Here is a 20666-nt window from a genome sequence, read left to right as displayed (position 1 = left end):
TGTACCTGCTTGTTAGGCAGAATCCTGTGCAGTTCCCTGGTAGCTGTGGCTGAGCAGCCAGACTTCTCTCAAGAAGAGTTAGGCCATATATAGAGTATACACAATAGGACTAAAAACACAGTAGAGCAAACAAACACTGACAAGAGCTTTGTATCAAAAGTATATAATTATTTATTTTAAACACACTTTAGGCAATACACTAGCACTCTAAATAAAAAGCAAGTTAAAACAGTCAGGTAAAGTATACACACCTCCCTTGATAACTATTAGACAAGTCAGAGTTCAAACTCCACGATTTGTTAAAACAGATGTGAGTGGGTAACCTAGATGGCACTCCAATATTTAAGTTAAAGGGAGAGTAAAAGGCAAAGCATAGAAATAAAACAGGTCCCAACACTTTTAGGAGTTCTCAGCAAGGAAATAAAGGCAGTATACACTGTAGAGCCAAAGTTCATAGGCCAGGTCCACTTTAAATGGAGCAAGCGAAATGTGCCCAAGATCACACCGTTTAAAATGCACGAAAAGTCTTAGCAGAATGTTCAAAAGAGGTTGGGGTGATTCAAGAAGTTAAAGTTAGAAGGTCTGGGGTCAACCCAGTTGGAAAGCCAAGGATTTAAGGGTCACCTTGGGCAAACCGAAGAAAGGGAGGCCAGGCAGAACACAGTACCTTACAGAGAGAGTAAGCTCCAGCGGTGGCAGTTGTTCCTGGCAGTGTTTGCAGTTCGTTGTTTCGACCAGGGGAAGAGAGGATCTCGTAGAGGAGGAAACATGGAGACGATGCACTGCACAGGGATGAAACCAGCCACGGAGTTCGTCGGTAAAAGGTGCGTTCCTTTTTATTCGCAGTCAAAGTGGTGAAGCTTGGCTATCCGGCCGCCGGGGTGCTTGGCACAGGCGAGTCGACCAAGAGACGTCTTTGGAAGGCGAAAGGGGTCAACTGGTTGATCCCACCAGCTCAAAGGAAGAAGACTCGTCCAGCAGAAGATCTTCTCTTGTCGTTGGGAAAGTGGTGAGTTTGTTGCAGCAGGGCTTCACCGGTGGTGTCGTCATTGCAGATGGCTCAGCTTCTTCCCTCTTCGGATTCTTAGTTCCTGTGGCGACTTCTGAAGTTCCAGTCCCAAAGGCCCTGCTTTTATGCAGAAAAACCCCCATTCAACAGCCTAGCTGTCACTCAAACACCACAGGGCCAATCAGAATAGAGTGCGACTTGGGTTGCTAAGGCAACGCAGTCCAGGGTGCCAATTCCCCTCCCCACACATTCTGTGGAACCCAGACAGAGTGGCACCATTTGGAGGGTTTCTGTGGAGAAGCACGCCAAAAAGTGGAACAAAGGACTCGACCTTGGTTAGAATTACAGAGACGGACACGAATGCCATTTTAGAAAAGAGTTCTGGCAAAAAGACCCAACCGTTGATTTAATATTAAATAAATAAACCGGCGCTATCTTTAACATTGCACCAAAAAGTGGTGCGTTTAAAATCAATGGGAAAGTCCCATAGGAAATATTCCGGTGGAATATTTTGCCTGGTAACCTCTGCCACGAGCCAGAAACTCGACAAGGGGGGACTGGACAGTGCCCCCTTGAAAATAGACCCAGGGGCAATCGAATGAACCCCTTCCAGTACTTCCACAATATGATGGTTTGTACTGGTTCTGTTCACAATTTTGGACTAGTAAAGTCAATGGTGACTTTACATGCCCTGGGAGACAGTAGTCAGTCCCAGGGTATGGAGTCTATGTTTGGGGGTCACTATGACACCCCTGTGTTAGTGCACTGAGGGTGCTGTGTAACACACACACAAAAAAAGATGATACCCTATGGGGAAAAAAACCCATAGCCCATAAGCACATACAAAGTCAAAGACATACCTCAAATCATGCCTAAGAGTGGGAGGAAAAGAGTCCCACTCTTAGCAGGAGAAAAAAACAAACCCCAAAAATCCAGCAAAGCTGCTGGGGGACTCTCTAGGTTTGCGAAATTAGCCTTATAAGAGAATTCTCCCTGACACTGCTGCTGCTCTCAAGGGAGTAAATTATAAATTCAATTATAATTGTTCTTTTATAACGTGCTTAAAACCAACGAGTTGTTTCTAAGCACGGGATGGGATTCTGTTCCTTGTTCTTTCATTGCCTGCAATTTCATCCCCTGCCATTTTAATGTGAGTATTCTAACGAAAACATTTGTTTTTTCTTTCTTTCTTTCTTTCTTTCTTTCTTTTAGGGGATCGGGGGGGGTTACCCCAACCTCCCCTCCCCCCACCTATTTTTAGCTATTCCCAACCACCCAAACCCCTTATCGACTATTTCCCATGCCCCCTAAATAATTCAATTAGCGTTTTCGTTAGAATGTTCACGTTGAAATAGTAGGGGATAAAATTGCAGGCGATGAAAGGACGTTGTACCTGGGATTCAAACCTGTGTTGTTCTGTGTTGTCTTGAATCCAAGACAAACCCGGTGCCCCTGAGCTATCCTTCCTCCCCAAAGGCTGAGCTGGTCACTGTCAATAGAAATGAAGTATTCTGTCACCCTCGTTTCTGAATGTACTTGCGTAGACTTTGTCATTAATCTATATGTGCACTATGAAATGTTCAATCAATGGAGAGTTGCCGGAATTGCACCTAGCTCCTCGTGGGCACTTGTCCACCCAAAAGGTCAAGTGGTTGCACTGACACCCTTGATAAAAACAGTCCATCTGGGCTGTGCCTTGTAAGAAACTAGTGATAGTAGCTTTGATTGTTGAGTGACAGGTGGAGGGAAGAAGTCTGAGTTGCAAATGTTGGAAAGTGCCTAAAATAAGTGCATGTTACTCTTGAGCCTTTGTGTTTGCCTTCTTGCCTGCGGCACCTGTGAGTACCGCTAGCTTGCTAATTACTATACTTCCTCGCCACACTGCGGTACTTATAATGCAATCACTCCCGCTGCTGCTCCTACTCATCTAGCCCTAGTCTTTCTCCAATCACGCTACAACTTCCTCCTTTCCCATCTGTGAGAAACCTGAAGGTGTCTCCGTATCTAGTCCCTGGGGATCCGTCATCCAGGTGGCCAGGACACAGCCATCGCTATTGGATCCAGTTCCTGGGTGTGGACCAGTGAGGGAGGATCATATGGAATACGGGGTCCTTGGGGAGTGGGAGTGGGACACCGATGTGTGAGATGTGTATCCCCCTTCTTTCAACACCTTTTCCCCATCCTACCATGTAGGATATTCCAAAACACTACCCCTCCCCTTTTCCAACACAAACACTTTCACACAACACAAAAGACAACAGACTAACACCAGAGCCGTTTACCTGACATGTCCCAATACAAAGGTCAGGCAAAGTCAGCCAATTGACTAGAATCACACACACCTGATGGCCTTTTCCCGTCACCACAGGGATAAAAGGTGGAGCACGAGATCACAGGACGAACAAGTCAGACCACACGACGTGAGAGCTAACTCAGCACGGCAGTTCAAGAGGAGGCGAAAGACGGCGCATACCGAGTGGATGACAAGGAAAGAAGCGACCTTGCCCTTTCTGATCAAGGTCCGTGAAACCTCCACAGATGGAAACATAAGACTGCAAACAATAGCCAGCGTGTGTTACAGCAGGTGTCAACGGTACACGAGACCCTCCTCCGCTGATTACCAAGGGAGAGACGCTTGTCTCAGTGGTACCACCCTGGACTCCAAAGAGAAGGAAAGCAAGCGGTTCAGCACACCCGGTGAGTCGAGGGGAGAGTCGATAAGAAACCAAACTGTGTTGAACGGAAAGTAGCCAACGGCTAATTTGTACTTTGAAAAGTTTAAAGGAAGTATTGATGAAAGAGGGGGGAAGCCACAGCAACGGAGGCGTCTAGCACCACATGGGTTCTCACGCAGGAAACTGGGTGATTACAGGATGGTAGAGACTACCATAAGCAGAAGGCCTTCGGAAGAGGTGAAGAGAGGTCAACGTGCTCATACAGGGGTCTTGTAACATCCTCTCTACTGTGAAAAGCCTTTGACCGACAGATGATTGTAAAGGAGAGGGAAATGAATCCCGCTTGGTGAAACTAGTGCATGAACTGTTTGGTAAAAGTTGGCAAGAGTGAACCCGGCAGAGGGATGTCCACAGTGAACTGTTTGCAAAAGGAAGCCATAGTGAACCAGAATGAGGGAGGCTGACATCTAAAGGGCTGCGGGCCTGGTAGAGGGAGATCCAGGGGGTGAAATGCCATCACCCCAACGTTCATTTGGAACAGAACTATTTGTTTGTTTGTTTTGTTGAAACCATCAGGCCCTCGAAGGCAAGAGACTTTTATTGAAAATCGACCATTAAAGTGCTGATAGATGGAATGGAACTGTCAGCTCGTGCTGCGAAAAATCAAGTGTGTGCTGTGCTCCAGAGATCCACCTTGTCCCGTGCTCAAAACGTGGGGAAGAGAGACCCCTGGCAATCACATCCTGACTTATTATTTGTGAACACTTCTTTCTTTATTGAAAACCCTATTTCACACTCTTTTTGTAATTAGTTTTAAGGATTTGGCAATAGATTTTTTATTATAGGCCTTTTTACTTTGACAAGACGCCACAAGGACTGCCTTATTTTTCATTTGATGGTTTAAGCTTGGCCCCATCTTAGATTTAGGTTTAGAATGGGCGTTGTTCCACCCTCCATTTACAGTTTGATAAACGCCACTGAACTGTGATCACTTGTGTCTGTCTTTACTGTTGCCACAATGAGTTCCTTACACCATCCCAATCATAAAACTCACACCTGGAATCTCTCTTGCACCTCTTCAAGCAAACAAAGCCTACGAGCTAACCATACTTCCCCTAACACCTAGCCACCTGGCGTATCTTCCTCTGAGACTCAGCTTCTGTACTCTTTATTACTGCATCAACTGAATATTGCCCTCTGCAATGTTCAGTCTGTATGCAACTGACTACTTTCATGCCAGCTCTTCTCCCCTTGATCTCCTTGCTATCGCTGAAACCTGGATTTCTCCTTCTGACACTGACACTCTGGCACCTCTACACGACTCCAAACTATCCTTCATTCAATCTCCTCGCCTGACTGGCAGAGGTGGAGGCGTCGGATACCTACTCTCTTCCCGCCTCAATGCCTCACAACTCTCCAATGCCACGTTCTCTCCGGCCTCTTTTGAATTCACCATCTCTACTATTGCTCTGCCTCACTTGGTTCACCTCATCTTTAGCTATCGCCCTCCTGGTCCCACTGGACCATTCTTTGATGAACTTCCTTCCACTAAACATCACCTCATTCTCTTGGGTGACTTTATCCTTCCCACTCCAACCAATTCTCAGAAATCTAAACGTCAGTATTTTCTTAGTGACCACATTCTCCACTATATCCATAACCTGCCCACCCACACCGGGGGTATCTCTTCTTCATCTCCACCTCTCACTGATACTAACACCACCGCCACACCATCCATATCTGATCACTCCATTGTTTCCACCACCCTCTTCTTTCTAATCTCGGCCCTCCCCTCACCATTTGCCTCACTTATTTCTAAAAAGAAATGTAAACCTTCTGCCATTCCTATCTTTCTCTGACCTACAGTTCTCACTCTCCTCCTTCACACCTGATGCCTCTTCGCTATCACTGCCATCTCCAGCTTCCAATCCCTACTACTTGGCTCCTTCTCCTCTCACTTCCCACTACTAACTTTCACCCCTGGATCTCTGCATCCTCACCCCATTTATATGCTCTCTCCGCACACATGCGCCGGCTGCAGTGGCGCAAATGGAGTCATACCCATTGCATGAAGTCCTACAATGTTACCTCTCTGCCCTGAACACTCTCAAGTCCTCTCCTGATAGAGCAAAAACGGATTTCTACCTCACCCTCATTGACTGTCACTCCAACCATCCTCACCGCTACAAGGCAACCTAAACTCACTCCCCACTCCTAAACCTTTAACTATCAACTCCACTCTTATTTCTTTTTTTAAAATTGTATTAATTTATAAAGCGTGCAGCAGCGCAAGGGGATTGGGGCGCTGTTACAGAAATCTTATGCATAGGTTACATGGCGTACACATACAATTGCAGTTGACATGAAGATAGTACACAATACACAATACACAGTAGACTTATTTGCCATGTTTTGAGTGCTTTGCGGATGGCCCTGTGGGAGGGCTCAGTTCTGAGTGAGCTGAGCTAATTACCTTACTGAATGCTAAGCTGCAAACATTTGCAAAATTAGACTCTTCTGACCTTCTTCACACTCCCTCCTCCTACATTCTACACTCCACCTACTCTACCATCATCCTCTGCCTCCATCTCCCACTTTAGTCACACTAATACTGAAGAAGTCCTATCTCTACTGATGAAGGCTAACCCCTCTTGTGCCCCATCAGACCATCTTGCTCCTGAGCTATTCAAGCCTATTGCCCCTTTAGTGGCCTCTCACCTTGCTGAACTCTTCAACCTGTCCTTTGACTCTGCTTGCTTTCACTCTATTTTCAAAATGCCATGGTCCTTGTTCTCCTACTCTACAGAGCTTGAAAGGTTTGTGTTCAACCCTTTTACCAATTTCTTAGACAACCTTCGAGACCCCCTACAAGCAGGTTTGAGTGCTGGTAACTTCAGGGAAACTGCTCTCATGAATGTCTCCAACTTCATGGCCTCTGCTAAGTACTCCAGCATATCCTGATTCTCCTTGACCTATCCGTTGCCTTACACACTCTGATCGCCTCAGTAGCCTTTCTTCTAGGGATTCGCAAATGAGCCCTGGCCTGGATTGAATCCTACATTGTACCTCGCAAATTCTTTGTCTCCTGCAGCAACAACACCTCCCAACTCAGTACCAACTCTTTGCGGACGACACCCAAATCTTCTTCTCTTCCTGAACTCTCCTCTGATCTCTCTATCAACAGTTCCAACTGTGTCTCTGCCATTAAATATTGGATGGCTTTGCACTCTCTGATATTAAACTCTACCAAAGGTGCTCTTCCTCCCTGCCAAATGCTCTCTCTCACCTCTTCCCTGCCTATCCAGTTCCCACCTGACACTCTCCCCTACTCATCTTCATCTAGAAACCAAAGCATCATCTATGAAACTTCTCACACCTTCTCTACTTTCATCTCCAAAAATGCAGCAATTGCTTGTCTCAACCTCCTGAATATTAGGAAAATCCGGCACCTCCCTCCTTTCAACACTGCAAAGCACCTCTTAACCACTCTTGTCTTCTCTAAACTGGACTACTGTGGCAGCATCCTCTTTGGCGTCTTCTCGACAAGATCATTAACTTTACTAACAGGACTCTCTTTGAACTCCCTCACTTTACAACTACTTCATTGTACCATCACTAGGCTGAATGGCTGATGATGCAAAACAGGGCCAGATTTAAATGTCTTTCCTGGTTCACAAATCTATCCACAGTAAGGCACCACCGTAACTAGGTGGACCTCTGTCCAACTCTACAGTTGTTCTTCTCGTAATCTCTGCTCTGCCTTCTCGAGTACACTTGTGGCACCTCACTCTCCCTGGGTTTCTTCTCACTTCCGCTCTTTCTCTCTTCTTGGTCCACGTGCCTGAAATTCTCTTCCCCCCCGGACATCTGAGAAACAGTCCACACCTTAAAGGCCTACCTCCTCACCTCTGAGTTACCCTCTCAACCTACCTCTCCTCTGCCTTCTAGCAAGCATATCTTCTCTTGCTTATAGCCTGCCTCTGTCCCTCTCTTTTGTTGCTTCTCCTCTAGCACTTCACCCTTCATGGTCACATCCCTAACACAGCTGGCCGTACCGCCTACCTGCACTTACAAATATCTAATGTTGATTGTCATTAATCTATGTATGATTGTCCCGATGACTTTTCCGTTTACTTCCCTCCTTACACTGTCAGAATGTCCCTCAAACTCACCCCATTGTAAGAAGCACACTGCTTCCCGTCAAATCTGATTTCCTATCTATTGTACATTCTTTTGTGATCAAAAGAGCATTGTTCCTCCCTATATCTAAAGAAATAAATACAATATATAACTCTTGTTGTGTTGCTTAACCTCATGTGGTCTTCTGTCCATCCCAACAGTCATTGGCCACCTTATGGCAAGTTGCCCTATATACAAATTATATCGGATCCTCCTGCGTATGGCACGACACACAAAGTAGGATTCCCCAGGGTTCAGGAAGGAAGATTCATTTAGTGATGTTATTAATAGTGACGACTGCTTGACTCTTAACAATCATTAATCCCTGCCTTGCCTTTAACCCATGTATAAAATCAGCACCTCCTGCTCTATATGATTTCTGCCGAAATGCAGTGTATTCTTCATACCATGACTCTCTGTGCAGTTTGATGTGGTATTTTTAGAGTATTCCCACACACCACAGACAATTGCTACCACTTGGCTCTACTCTGGATGCCCACGTGGCAGCACATGTTACGGGTAAGTGATTACTTTCACATTTGTGTGGAACATGAAGGGATTTTCAGAATTAGATGCTTCATTTTCGGCAGTCTTGGCTCTCTACCAGCTCAGGTGGCTTCTAATCACAACTTCCCTTTTTCATCCTAGGAGCAGGAGGTGGAAGAACTATCACCGGCACCTTCAGTCGCAGCAGCCACGGAGTCTGTCACGTGGGAAAGCAGCGTAGACCGAGTGCCACTACTGGGAATGATCGGAAGAGCAGAGTCCCAAATTGTTATGTCACCAAGGTAACTGGAAAGGCTAATGCCCCAAACATCCAAACACCGGACAGTAGTTGGGAGGGCTTTCTTTGAGAGAGAGCAGCTCTAGGAGGGGTTGTATTGCTAGTTTATTTTGTGTGAGACGTCTGTATCTGAGTATGTTGCTCTACTTTGATAAGGTAGGATGGCAATCCAGTCCCCTGTATCATTGGCGTAGATCACTAGTTGTGTTGCTGTCACTTACTGCTGTGCGTTTTCTTTTTTTTTTAAACTTTATGTATTGATGGGCATGTCATTTGTATGCAGCACATTTAAACAGGTGTAATATAGCAAAGGCAGTTGCAAAGGCACAGTGCATACATTTTTACATATTCAAGGCGATGGCACAGGAGAGTTTTCATCATTGGGGATCACATCACACAGGTATATTCTGAATGGGGTCCAAAGGTTCTTAGGTCGACTCCTTCTGGGCAACATCATAACATATTTTTCTTCACATTCATTCACGTACGTGAGTTCCCTGAGAAAGTGTTCGATGCAATATACATTTTTTGGCTAACATACAGGACACATTAAATAGTCTTCTCGTGACTGCCGCTGCTGTCCCAAGTCTGCTCATGGACCCCCACACTTCTGGCAGTCCCCCGTGCAGTCTTCAGTGAACTTGGCTATCTTGGCTGGCGTGTAGTGCAATTTATTAAGAATTTTAAATTGGATCAAACGGAGGCCAGTGTTGAATGATACAGACTTGGACAATTGACAGTACCTGAGCCATTTCTCCTCTGTGATTATTACCCCCATATCTGCCTCCCAAGTGACTTTGACTGTGTTCGGGGAAGGGGAGTGTGTTTGTATCATAGTGTATAATTTGGAGATACCAGGTCCGGTCCCAGAGGTCAGGGCCCGCAAACATTCGTGCAAAGGCGGCTTGTCTGGAAATAATGGCCATCTGGCGCTAAACACCGCTTTCATGCGATGATATTGAAGCATTCTGAGCTGTCCTCCTCCCACCGTGTCAATAAAGTCATACAGTGTCACATATTTCCCATTTGGGACCAAATCCCGCATTTTTATCTTTTTGTTTGGGTCCCATAGTCTCTGTATGTCTACGTCAAATGTAGGTGAAATACTAGGGAAGTTCCATAGGGGGGGCCTCCGGGTCATGGGGTGTCTCTATCTTTAATCTTTTATAGATCATAAACCAGGCATGGACGGTGGTGCTGACCGGGTCAAAATTGCATGGGTCCCTGTCTCGCGCGCTGAATATGATGAAACAGAGTTCGGTCAGAGTGTTGTTCTATCGGGATATGTGGTGCGATGTCCAGTAAATCGTACCAATGTTTCGCAAACTGGGCCTGTGCCACCAGGTAGTACAGCTCAAAATCAGGCGCTGCAATAACCCCAGTGTTGTAAGGCTCAACTAGTTTTTCCCACTTCATCCTGGCTGCTCCCCCGTCCCATATGAATGAGGTGGCCATGGATCGAAGATTATACCAAAAATTCCCTGCCCGGCCAGATCAGAATATTTCCGAAATGGTATAGGAGTTTTAGGGAGGACCACCATTTTCAGGATTGCGATTCTTCCAAGCAATGAGATGAGGAGCTTGGCCCATAGCTGTAGTTTGACAGTAAGTGAGTGCAATAACTGGTCATGGTTGTCAGTGTATAGTGATAGTCTATCCTTGGATATAATAATTCCCAGATATCAGATTTGTGTGGGTGACCATTTAAATCCATGGGTGTTGGTTGGACTAACAGTGGCGGGCGTGAGTGGAAATATTTCGGACTTAGAGTCGTTGATCGTATAGCCCGAGTACTCGGCAAACTCGTATAGATCAGTCATGACGGGCCCAGATTATCTTCAGGTTCTCGGATACAAAGAAGTGTGTCATCCGCATATAGTGAAATAGACTGAGTTAGGCCTGCCATTCTGATGCCTCTTTGTCTACGATTTTGTCGCACAAAAGCCGCCATTGGTTCAATTGTTAATGCAAATAATATGGGGGGGGAACGGGCAGCCCTGTCTGGTACCCCTCCCCAGTGGAAAGAATTTAGAGATGGTATGGTTTGTTTGGACCCTAGCTCCCGGTTCGGTATATAGTAGCCAAACACATTTAAGGAAGTAGGGGCCCATCCCAAATCTGTGCCATTGCCCCAAACAGCCTATGTAGGTTTAGGGTGGTAGATCTTGTTGGAATAAAGCCACATTGGTCCGTGTGGACCAGTTTGGTCATGTTCGGTAGGAGTCTGGTAGGCAGGACTTTTGCCGAATATTTTCGCATCTATATTTATTAATGAGAGGGCTCTATATGATGACATGTCGTAGGGCGGACATCTAGGCTTCCCTCCTAGTGTCCGGTAGGATGCCCCTATCCATTGCTTCCTTCCACACCGATAACAACACAGGGGCAAGTTGGCGTGGTATTCTTTGTACAGTTAAACGCCCAGGCCGTCTGACCCCGGTGCCTTCTCAGATGTCAGGGACTTTATTGCTTCTGTTATTTCCTCACAAGTGAGTGGTTGCTCTGGAGCCAGATTGTCTTCAAACAGGAGTTTAGGAATGTTTAAGGCTTTTAAATAGTTATCTATTTCCATGGTGGACCTTACATCCCGGTTTGTATAGAGCTCTGACTAGAAACGGGCAAACTCCCGGTTGATGTCTTCCTCCCCGTGAGTACACTACCATGTGTTGCGTGTATGCTAGTTATGGGTGTATTGTGTCGTTCGGCCTTCAGCAGATTAGCTAGAGAGTGCCCTGTCTTGTTGCCTTCCCCGTATCTACGCACCCTTATAGGGGCTATCATATATTGAATTTCCCTGGTTGCCAGCTTGTTAAAGTCCTGTAAAAGACTGTTAATGTCCGCATAGGTTTTTTTATCATGAGTCTTGCTATATCCAATTTCCAGTTCCCGTAAACGCACTTCCACATCCGTCAGTTCTGCCTAACAGACTTCAACAGCCCAGTGGATTTAGACATGAGGACCCCCCTCACCCGGACCTTAAAGATTTCCCATAAAATTGCGTGGCGGTCCACGGACCCTTTGTTTATAGTGAAGAATTCGCCGATTTCTGTATGAAGTGAATCGACTATGTTGGGATCCTTCACGATGTCGGACGGCATCCTCCATCTCCTAACTGATGGTCGGATGTCCTGTAGCATTATTTCTAGAGAAACTGGGGAGTGGTCCGGTAAGGTACAGGGATGTATTTCACAGCTCTTCAGCGTGTTTGAGAGAGATGAGGAGAGAAGCCAGTAATCCATACAGGATTCAGAGTCGTGTACTGAGAAATAGTATGAGTACTGCCTATCAAATGGGTGTAGTGTCCTCCATGCATCGATCAATGGTATCTGTAATAAAATCTGGTGTAAAGTGGTGGCAGCCCTGGTGGGTCCACGGGGTGTATCAGAAGATTGATCCAGGGAGACATCTAATATTGTGTTGAGGTCGCCCCCACAGTATCCAAGCGTCATCTGAAGATGTGAGCATATACAGAATATTTATGTAAAAGTTATGGTCGTCTGTGTTTGGCCCGTACGTGTTGAGTAACACCACTGATTTCCCAGCTATGCTGCCCCAGATCAGTACATATGTACCCTGGGGATCAATCTTGCTGTTTGTGCATTGGAAGCCCACCGAGGGATGTATTAATGTGAGTACCCCCCTAGCCTGGGTAGAGTATTCCGTTCAATACCTTTGTGGACCCCACTGCATGAGAAGGTCAGTGTTAACTTTTTGGAGTGCGTGTGTCTCTTGTAACATCAATATGTGTGGGTGATGTCTAGCGATGTACATACCCACCTTTCTGGATTTTGTCGGGTTATTGAGGCCCCGGACGTTCCAGGACATAAGTTTAAGTTTTAGCCCATCAGCCATGATTCGTTTGCGTGCCATCTGTGTTCATCACAACCTTTCTTAACAGTGTGTGCCATCTCTAGGAGGGTTCCGCCTGCTGCGGCATGACCATACATTTTAATATATCTAACTCCCACAACAAAACCTAAATTCCACATCTTCACCCCCCTTCCAGCAGGTGCCTTGGATAATAAAAAACTCCCCTCTGCCCCACCCCCTCCCACATCATTACCCCCAACTCGATGATGTATCCCATCAAACTTGTGGAGCTCTCCTGAGGTGTGTATGTAGCGGCTACATGGCTGCCGTCGTCAAGCGCCCTCGATCTGGGCTTAACAAATAATAATAATGATAATCAGAGCCACCCATCATTATCATTATTCAACCAGTGTAAAGGATATTCACATATCTAGTATTCAGTCTGCGGGATCTCGCCTCTTTTCGCCTGGTCGAGGTCGCAAGTTCTGGTCAGCGTTCTCTAGGGGGAAGGGTGATGGATGCCTCCACATATGCCATAGCTTCAAAGGAATTTTCAAAGAAATGTGCTCTTCCCCCATGTTGGATCTTCATTTTGGCCGGGAAGATCAGGGTTTAAGGGACTCTGTGCAGATGTAGTTGCTGTTTTACTGGTTCATACGACCTTCTTTGCGCTTGTATGCTTGCTGCGAAGTCCGGGTAAATGTGTATTCTGTTCTCCTCGTGATGTAGTGTGCCTTTTTCTCTGGCCAGTCTAAGGATTGTGTCCCTATCCCTGTAGTTGAGGAGTCGGGCAATTATTGTACAGGGCCGCGCTCCAGGCCTAGGGACCAGGGCTAGAGTGCGGTGCGCCCTTTCGACCAAAAAATGCTCTGAGAAGGATTCTGTGCCAAAGAGGGATTTCAAAAGTGTTTCCACGGATCCCTCCATTGGTCCTTTGCAGAAGGATTCTGAGACTCTGACAATGCGAATGTTGTTTCTCCATGATCTAGATTCAAGATCCTTGCATTTGCCCTGCATCTTAGATAGATCACTTTTAAGTTGTACTATGTTTCGGCCGTGTTGGGTGATCACATCCTCATTCATGCTGATCCTGCCTTCAGCCTCTGTAATACGGGCGCTTTCCTTGTCCACCCTTGCCTTGAGCGAGCCGATGGTTGCAACAATATCGTCAAGTTCGACGTTCACAGCCAGGACTCCACTTTGCACTAGGGTCGTCAGATGGTCCTCCATGGAGGCACTGGGCATTTCAGTTTGTGCATCAACAGAGGGTGAGGTCATTGCTGCAGCCCCTTGGGATCGGAGGTTAGTGAAGGAGTCCATCGGGCCTGTCTTTTTAGCGCCTGGGCCCTTCTTCTCGTGCCTGCCCATATATTGCTGTCTTTGTTGGGGAAATGGACTGTGCTCTCCCACGTTGTGTAGTGCAGAGTCTATTGCTCACTGGATATTCAATGGAACTTTAGGACCCCAACATGCAGGTATGTCAGCTGCGTGGCATGATTCGCTGTGTGTCCAGGTCGCGCCGGCTGCCGTATGGGTGTCTGAGCTCGGCCCACCACCACCCCGCCTCAAAGGGTGTTGGACCAGTGTCTTCTCTCCGAGAGGGGTGCAGCCAAGCCGACTAGCATATATAAATGTGTATTTTGAATTACAGAAGCAAATACAACTTCAATAGTATGTAATACTATATTTTGTTTTCCTGTATTCACAATATAGAGCGGGCAACATAGTGCTTGTATTTGTATTTGCACTTCTGCTTGGTTCACAACGCACCTTTAGCATATCACTGCTGCCCCGGTGGCCTTCTGGAGTGGGTACTATGTACGCGCAATCAGATTTTGCGCATTTGCTATCAGGGCACAGGCCTGCAATCCTGGTGATGATTCCAGCACATATGTCAAGGGCAACAACTTTCAGCCAGGGAGAAACGCTGTAGCCAATCAGCGTAGATGTAGGACATTCTTTTCGCCACCCCATATAGGGATGTCGGAGTTGACTGTATATGCCGCTCTGATAGTGTTATTTGCAGTGTGGTAGGGGGGAAGCAGTTCCCAGTTTCAAATGTATTGACCAAGACCCAGCCATATATGATACAGCCTCATAGGCTGCACGCCAACCGTGCAGGATTTGTGGCGTGGTACCTCACCTAATGCACGTGGTTTGAAGGGGTGGATTATATCATCTCTCATCCAGCAACAACAAGCTGTCACGGATTCAGCCATGTATGTCTCACTCAGCATTCATGGTTGCACTTTCCCCCGCTGTAACGAATGTACATGGCCAGTCTAAAGTCACATCAACTTCACACGTAGCTTTTAGTGTCAGTGATATATTATTCATCCCCTGGGGCGAGCGGATCCCACAAGACCTGATCTCTCAAACGTTGCTTCCACAAAACCCTCGATTTGCAGTGTCTTTGTGGGTAGTTTACTGGATGTGCTTGACAACGCCTTCGCCTGCCTCTTGTGTAGGATCGAGTGCGGGCCGTGTGTCGTGAAACTTCTTCCCATATCCAGGGTCGCAAACCTCTGTTCTGGACACACTACGGGTCGACCAGCAGGCCCCACACGCTGCACACCTACTTACCTCGCTAGAGGGTCGGAGCGGGAGAGCCCAAGGTTAGCATGGCGGCTCTAGTGGTACACTACGGTGTAGCTCTGCCACCAGGTTCAGGAGCAGCGTTGGGGGCAGGGGAGAGCGGGGAACAGGGTCAGGAGCCCACCGCCTAGTTGATCGTCCTGCTACTTCCTTGGCTCCGGGTCTCCCCGCCAGACGGGGGGGAAGTATGCTTGTGCTAGTGGCGTAGGCGTCTTCTCTCTAGGCACGGCTCGGTGGTCAGTCGCTCTCCATTCGTGTCAGTGCGGCCCAGGATCCTGTGTGCAGATTGCTCCCCCAGTGGACGCTGGTCCATTGGTCCACATCGGGCGAAATTGTTCTAGCCCTGCAGGGTGGTGTCTCAAGTCTGCAGTACGGTTACCCCATGTGAGCGACCCTTGTAATTTGGATAAAGCGGTAGTGCACAGGAAAAGGTGATTCTCTGCTTGCCGTGTGGCGGTTTTTCAGACTCCACCCACTGCACAGCCTGAAGGCCTTAATGGGCCCGCACACTTCAGCATTTTCAGCATGGTTCTTCCATCTGGCCTCTGGACCTCACCTCTGACACTGATATTTCATACACATATATCTCAGCCGTACTCCAATGGATTTCCCCCAAAGTTTCTCAGGGCGATCCTCAATAACTCAGGAACCAATATCGCGCAGTTTACATTCTCTTGGTGGCACCAAGACAGGAATTTTGGTAAATAAGGATGTTCACCGGAGAGGAGCTCGAGATCTATGCGGCCATTCCGTGCGCGCGCAACGCGCTCCACGCTGTTTGTTTTTTATTCTGGTGAGTGGGTCTTTCATGTCTATATCCATACGTGACCTGTGACATGTATACATTTCTGATGCTTGTGAATCTGCTTAGAATCACATGCTCTGCATATAGTCTGACATCTGGTGGTAATCGCAGAGTATTGCATCTTTTTTTTGAAGATTGAAAATGGACGTTGACATGGACGTGACTGTAACACTATCTCTATCATGGCATGTACTGTACCCAGAATCCCTCACGTGTCGAGGTCCCACCTGATTGTTTTTCCGCCTATCTAGTTGGTCGCATATAATGCAGAGCTCGTAAGAGTTTGTATTGCACAGAAAATCAGGAATTTCCTGGGGCAGTAAATGCAGCCAAACACGTGATTTGGCAGACCCTTAAAAGCAGCAGTAACAATGTTACTGCCGCATTTAAGGGCTACTGAAAACTTGTGATGAAGTTGTATATACTTTCTGGAACGAGAAGAGCTACAGTCAAGTCTGGCAGCATAGTAAACCAGACTTGATGCTACATTTCGTAACTTTTGTTTTGGTGATTGTTTTGTGAAATACAACTTTTGTTGAACAGAAGATCCACAGTTAAGCCTGGCAGGGTAGTGAACCAGACTTGATAAGGCATTTGTGAAGTGAAGGAAGAACAGGGGCTGGGACTCCCCTCGATACTTGGGTATTGTGTTTTCTCTGCAAGAATTGAACATTAAGAATTGGAAATTTTAGTTGGACTCCAGAATGAGAGAGTTCTCCTTCTGGATTAAAAAGGCCCCAATTTTCCTAAATTTATATAGAGTGTAAGAGATGGAAATAGATTTGGACACAGGACGGTGGACACTTTGTTATCGGACATTCTGACAGAGTCCTTTGTTTTTGTGTTGAGGTAGGGAAACCCCTCTTAGAAATAGGCCAGATAGGTTTTCCTTTTCTTTTTCTTTTAATAAAAGTGTTTGCCAACAAATATAACACCGCTGTACTTCTGCATACTTACATAAGGAGAAAAGAGTCTGGACTCTAAGAAGAGGAGAATGTCATAGAAGATGGCCGACAGGCCAGATTAAAGCGTGGTCCAATCCCTTAAACCCAAAGTGAGGCCATTTGTACCCAGGAGCAGTATCTAATCCCAACTCTGCTCCAATTACAGGACACAAGTGCAACCACTCACCAAAAGCCCAACCAAGGGAGAGCACTCTAAAACCGAGAAATCCAAAGGGAGTTTGGCTTGCAGTCAAAAGAGATGGCAGCCATTCCATGAGGGTCTGACGCCTGATTACCTTGATGCCCAAATATCTCCTACAGAATCTGGATGATATCTGCCAAGTCTGAGATGAGAATAAAGCAGAACACCCAGGGTTAGAAATGGGGCATTCTAAGACCCCATACTTGGCCTGCTTTCCTGTCCACTGCTGTGTCCCTTCTCTCCCATCTTGGCTTTTGCCAGTGAAGGGAAACACAGCCTTGAGGAAATGTAACTAGTTAGACAGATTGATATACCCCACAGACACTCCCATAATCACGGAGGCAGCAGTCTCTTTGAAGAGCAGGCAGATCCAACAGTCAGGGAGTGGAAGTATCACGAGGGCTGCAATACTAGGTCCTCAAAACGCAGTCCACACTGCATCAGGATTAATCATCAGAGGCTTGGAAGTCTTTCCTCCTGGCTACTCCAAGCCAACCCTTTTCCCACTTTCGCATGTCACCCTGGTTTAATGCAACTGCCCTAAGCCACCAACATCCAAGTATCTGGCTCAGGCAATAGAGAAAGAACAGTCAGGATAGCAGCTTTATGGGAGAGACTGCTATGGCCATCAAAAGAGGACCATAGTACAGAGAGAGCAGCAATGATGGTAGCTACAGTGTAGCGGGGGCCGGCAACTGCACTCGAAAGAGGACTACCAGCTCAGATATGATAAGAAACTGTTGAGAAACTGTTGAGAAGAAGGGAAAAGGGGGAGGAAAGAATAGCCAAAAACAGAAAGCGATGGAGCAGGCAGAGTGTAGGTCTGTGTAAGTATGACTGTATCCCCATCATAGACAAACTTTGGTGTCCCAATATCTTGTCCTCCCTTAGTGCTCTATCCACAGAGTTGCCCCTTCCAATTGCGCTCAAGGTCATCATTAATTGTTTTATTTGCGCTTTTGTCATGTTGAAGCTAGAGGCCCACAGGTTGTGCACATTGAAAACAGTTAGGCTTTAGAGTAATAGTTACACCAGGGTATTATTGCTACCTAATCTCGCAGTAATATGATCAAGTAAGTTAGAAGTGCCTTATTATTTTAACAGTTTGATAGCCATAACCTTAGTGGGGAACTCTCCCTCAACTCGGATATAAGGTGAATTCCCAGTTCTATAAAGTGTGTATCTGGGTGAGCAAACGGGTAGAGTGAGCAGCTTATGAAAAAAGTTTTTTTTCAGTTGTCTGGAGCTTGCTTGGTTCCTCAAATCCCCACACTTCAGCACCAAACACCCCAATCGTCCCAGGAAGTGCAGTGTAGATGTCCATTATGACTGGCAATGACTGTGGTCTGTAGAGAGAACAGAGTTTATTGATAGCGCCAATGCGCTGTTTCATCTTTATAGCGGCAGTGTATAAATGTTCTAGGCCCCGTAGATATTTGGTAAAGGTAACACCCAGATATGGGAAGTGGGCTTTTTCAGGTATTCTGTCTTTAGGACTAGTGTAATGAGTAAAGTGCATGGTCAGGCATTTTTTGTTTGGGAGAAAGCTAACTATGACTGACTTAGCTGCATTTACCGGTCCAGATTATTCATATATTTCCCATACCTGGTAATAGGTTTCTGCAGCGAGCAAGGGGTCCTGGCTATGAGGCCAACATCATCTGCATAAGCCAGGATCGATCTTCTTCTAGAGCCAAACTGTGGGATATCCACTTTACAGTCCAATAGGCAGTTTCTAATTTATTTGCATATAGGGAGAACAACAAGAGTGCCAGCAGGCAGCCCTGCCAAACTCCTCTATTAACCTTAATCCAAGGTGTGCGATCGCCTAATCGCCCCATTCTAACAGCTGCCCTATTATCTCTCTATGGAGTTCAATCAGAACTCTGAGCATACTTTCCGGGATGCCCACATCACGCAGCACTCCCAACAACTCTGACCTGTTAACACAGTCAGAAGCTGTGGAGAGGGCCATGAATGCCACATATGTAGGTTCCATGTTCATTATGGTGGAGTTGGCAAGAATCAGATATAGGTTCAGCACCTGATTCCCAGTGCCGATATCCTCACAAAAACCCAATGGAGAGTCCAATAAAATATAATCCGAGTCCACCCACTAGCTTCAATAATTCAATAAATTGTGTGAAAAGATCTTAGAACGGATTGGGGTTGAAAGCTGTGATCCAAATGTTCGAGGAAGAAAAGACAGAAGATCATTTTTCTGAAATAATCTTCAGTCTTTTCTCCCCAGAACATTTAAAAGTTGGCCCCGGGGTTGGCCAACAGGGGGCGCACGGATGCTCTCCTCTTTCGTGTGAGCTCTGCGCCACGGGTCCCGAAAAGTGGTAAGAGCCCCCACTGCTTGACCCCCCCCTGAGTCTACAAGTGCATAAATCAGCATCGGAAGAGGCCCCCACTAACTGGGCAAAATCCAGAAGGAAATCGGTGCAGATTTCATAAAGAAAATCGCTTTTCTTCGGCAGACACGTAGCTGTGCCACACAAGCTCCTTCTCCCAGCAATCTAGGAGACCGTGGCTCCCTCCTACAGAGTGCCGAGCTCCATGGTGGATCTGCGGGCCCCCTACAGGGTGAGGGAAACGCTCTTATTGAGCAGGAGCGAGGTGGAGGCCTGCGCGCGACAGACCCATGTCTCGCACCCCCTTCTGACCTCTGGCTCTAAATCTCCTCCGGCGGTCCCCATGCCAACGCACCCCAATGGGCCCCCGCCAAAGTGTGAACGGTGCTCTCGCTAGACCCCCAGGGAGGAGCGGGATAATGAATACGTGTACAGGGCCCAGATAAAGACACATCCACACAACGTGCATAGAGGCCCCAACTGCATAAGAAGGCCCATCTTGCCAAAAGAAGAAGCAACCAATGCTGAACATTAAAAACTGACGGGCCTCCGCGGGACTCTAAAGCCTATCTGGCCTAATAACAATTACAAGGACCTAACCAACCTGAACACGGGGCACACCTCCGCCAGGGAGGCCTGGAGGAGACAGAGGGGAGACAGAGTAGGAGGGAGCTCGCCCCCACTAAATTACTGAACAACTATTGAGACTGTGGCATTCCAGCGTCCCGGAACGGACGCTCATGTGTCTGTTCCTCAGAGAGTGACTAGGCACGGTTCTACCCCCCACACAGGTGGCACACATGAAGGAGCAAACAGATGCCACTAAATAAAGCACTGGGCCAAGGGCGTCAACCTCACATATCCTGGAAAAGGAAAGGCAACGCACCTAGCCTGAGGCGCTAAGAATATACACCCCAATCTCCTGGAATCATACCGGGGTCATCCGTGACTGAGGTCACATCTGTGGGGCACTGAACTGATTAATACTGTTGTGCAAAGGAAAGAGCAAGCAATATAGATCCAAGTGAACAAGAGGAAAGTGTTCAGATACCAGGCACTAAATTCAATGCTATAGAGACACCAACCACTTCACTTCTAACCCAGCGACCACACAATTACTAGGCACAATTTTCATGACCTCGTCATAGGTCGACTGGCACGTGGAGACAGTAAGGACCGACTGAACCTGGCGATCACGGAGAGTAAAAGCTATCCCTACTGAATGACTCTGGCATTCCAGCTTTCAATCATAACGTATTCAGAGCTCCCAGGAAGCACCATAGGGTGATATCTGAGGTATATGAAT

The 20666-nt window shown here is 46.9% G+C and overlaps 1 protein-coding gene across 2 annotated transcripts in view; it reads left to right on the top strand.

Annotated features, from left to right (window-relative positions):
• LOC138468364 (phosphofurin acidic cluster sorting protein 2-like) overlaps positions 1–20666 on the top strand; it is a 1643699-nt gene that overhangs the window by 1064121 nt on the left and 558912 nt on the right. For both annotated transcript variants that reach the window (XM_069608896.1, XM_069608897.1), the window contains exon 12: positions 8512–8651. In XM_069608896.1, the coding sequence (XP_069464997.1) occupies positions 8512–8651 (140 nt within the window). The remainder of the gene's footprint in view (positions 1–8511; positions 8652–20666) is intronic.

This window comes from Ambystoma mexicanum, chromosome 4q (genome assembly GCF_040938575.1).
Source record: "Ambystoma mexicanum isolate Mex_15411 chromosome 4q, UKY_AmexF1_1, whole genome shotgun sequence".
Taxonomy (NCBI): domain Eukaryota; kingdom Metazoa; phylum Chordata; class Amphibia; order Caudata; family Ambystomatidae; genus Ambystoma; species Ambystoma mexicanum.
This window is presented reverse-complemented; position numbering and strand designations above follow the sequence as displayed.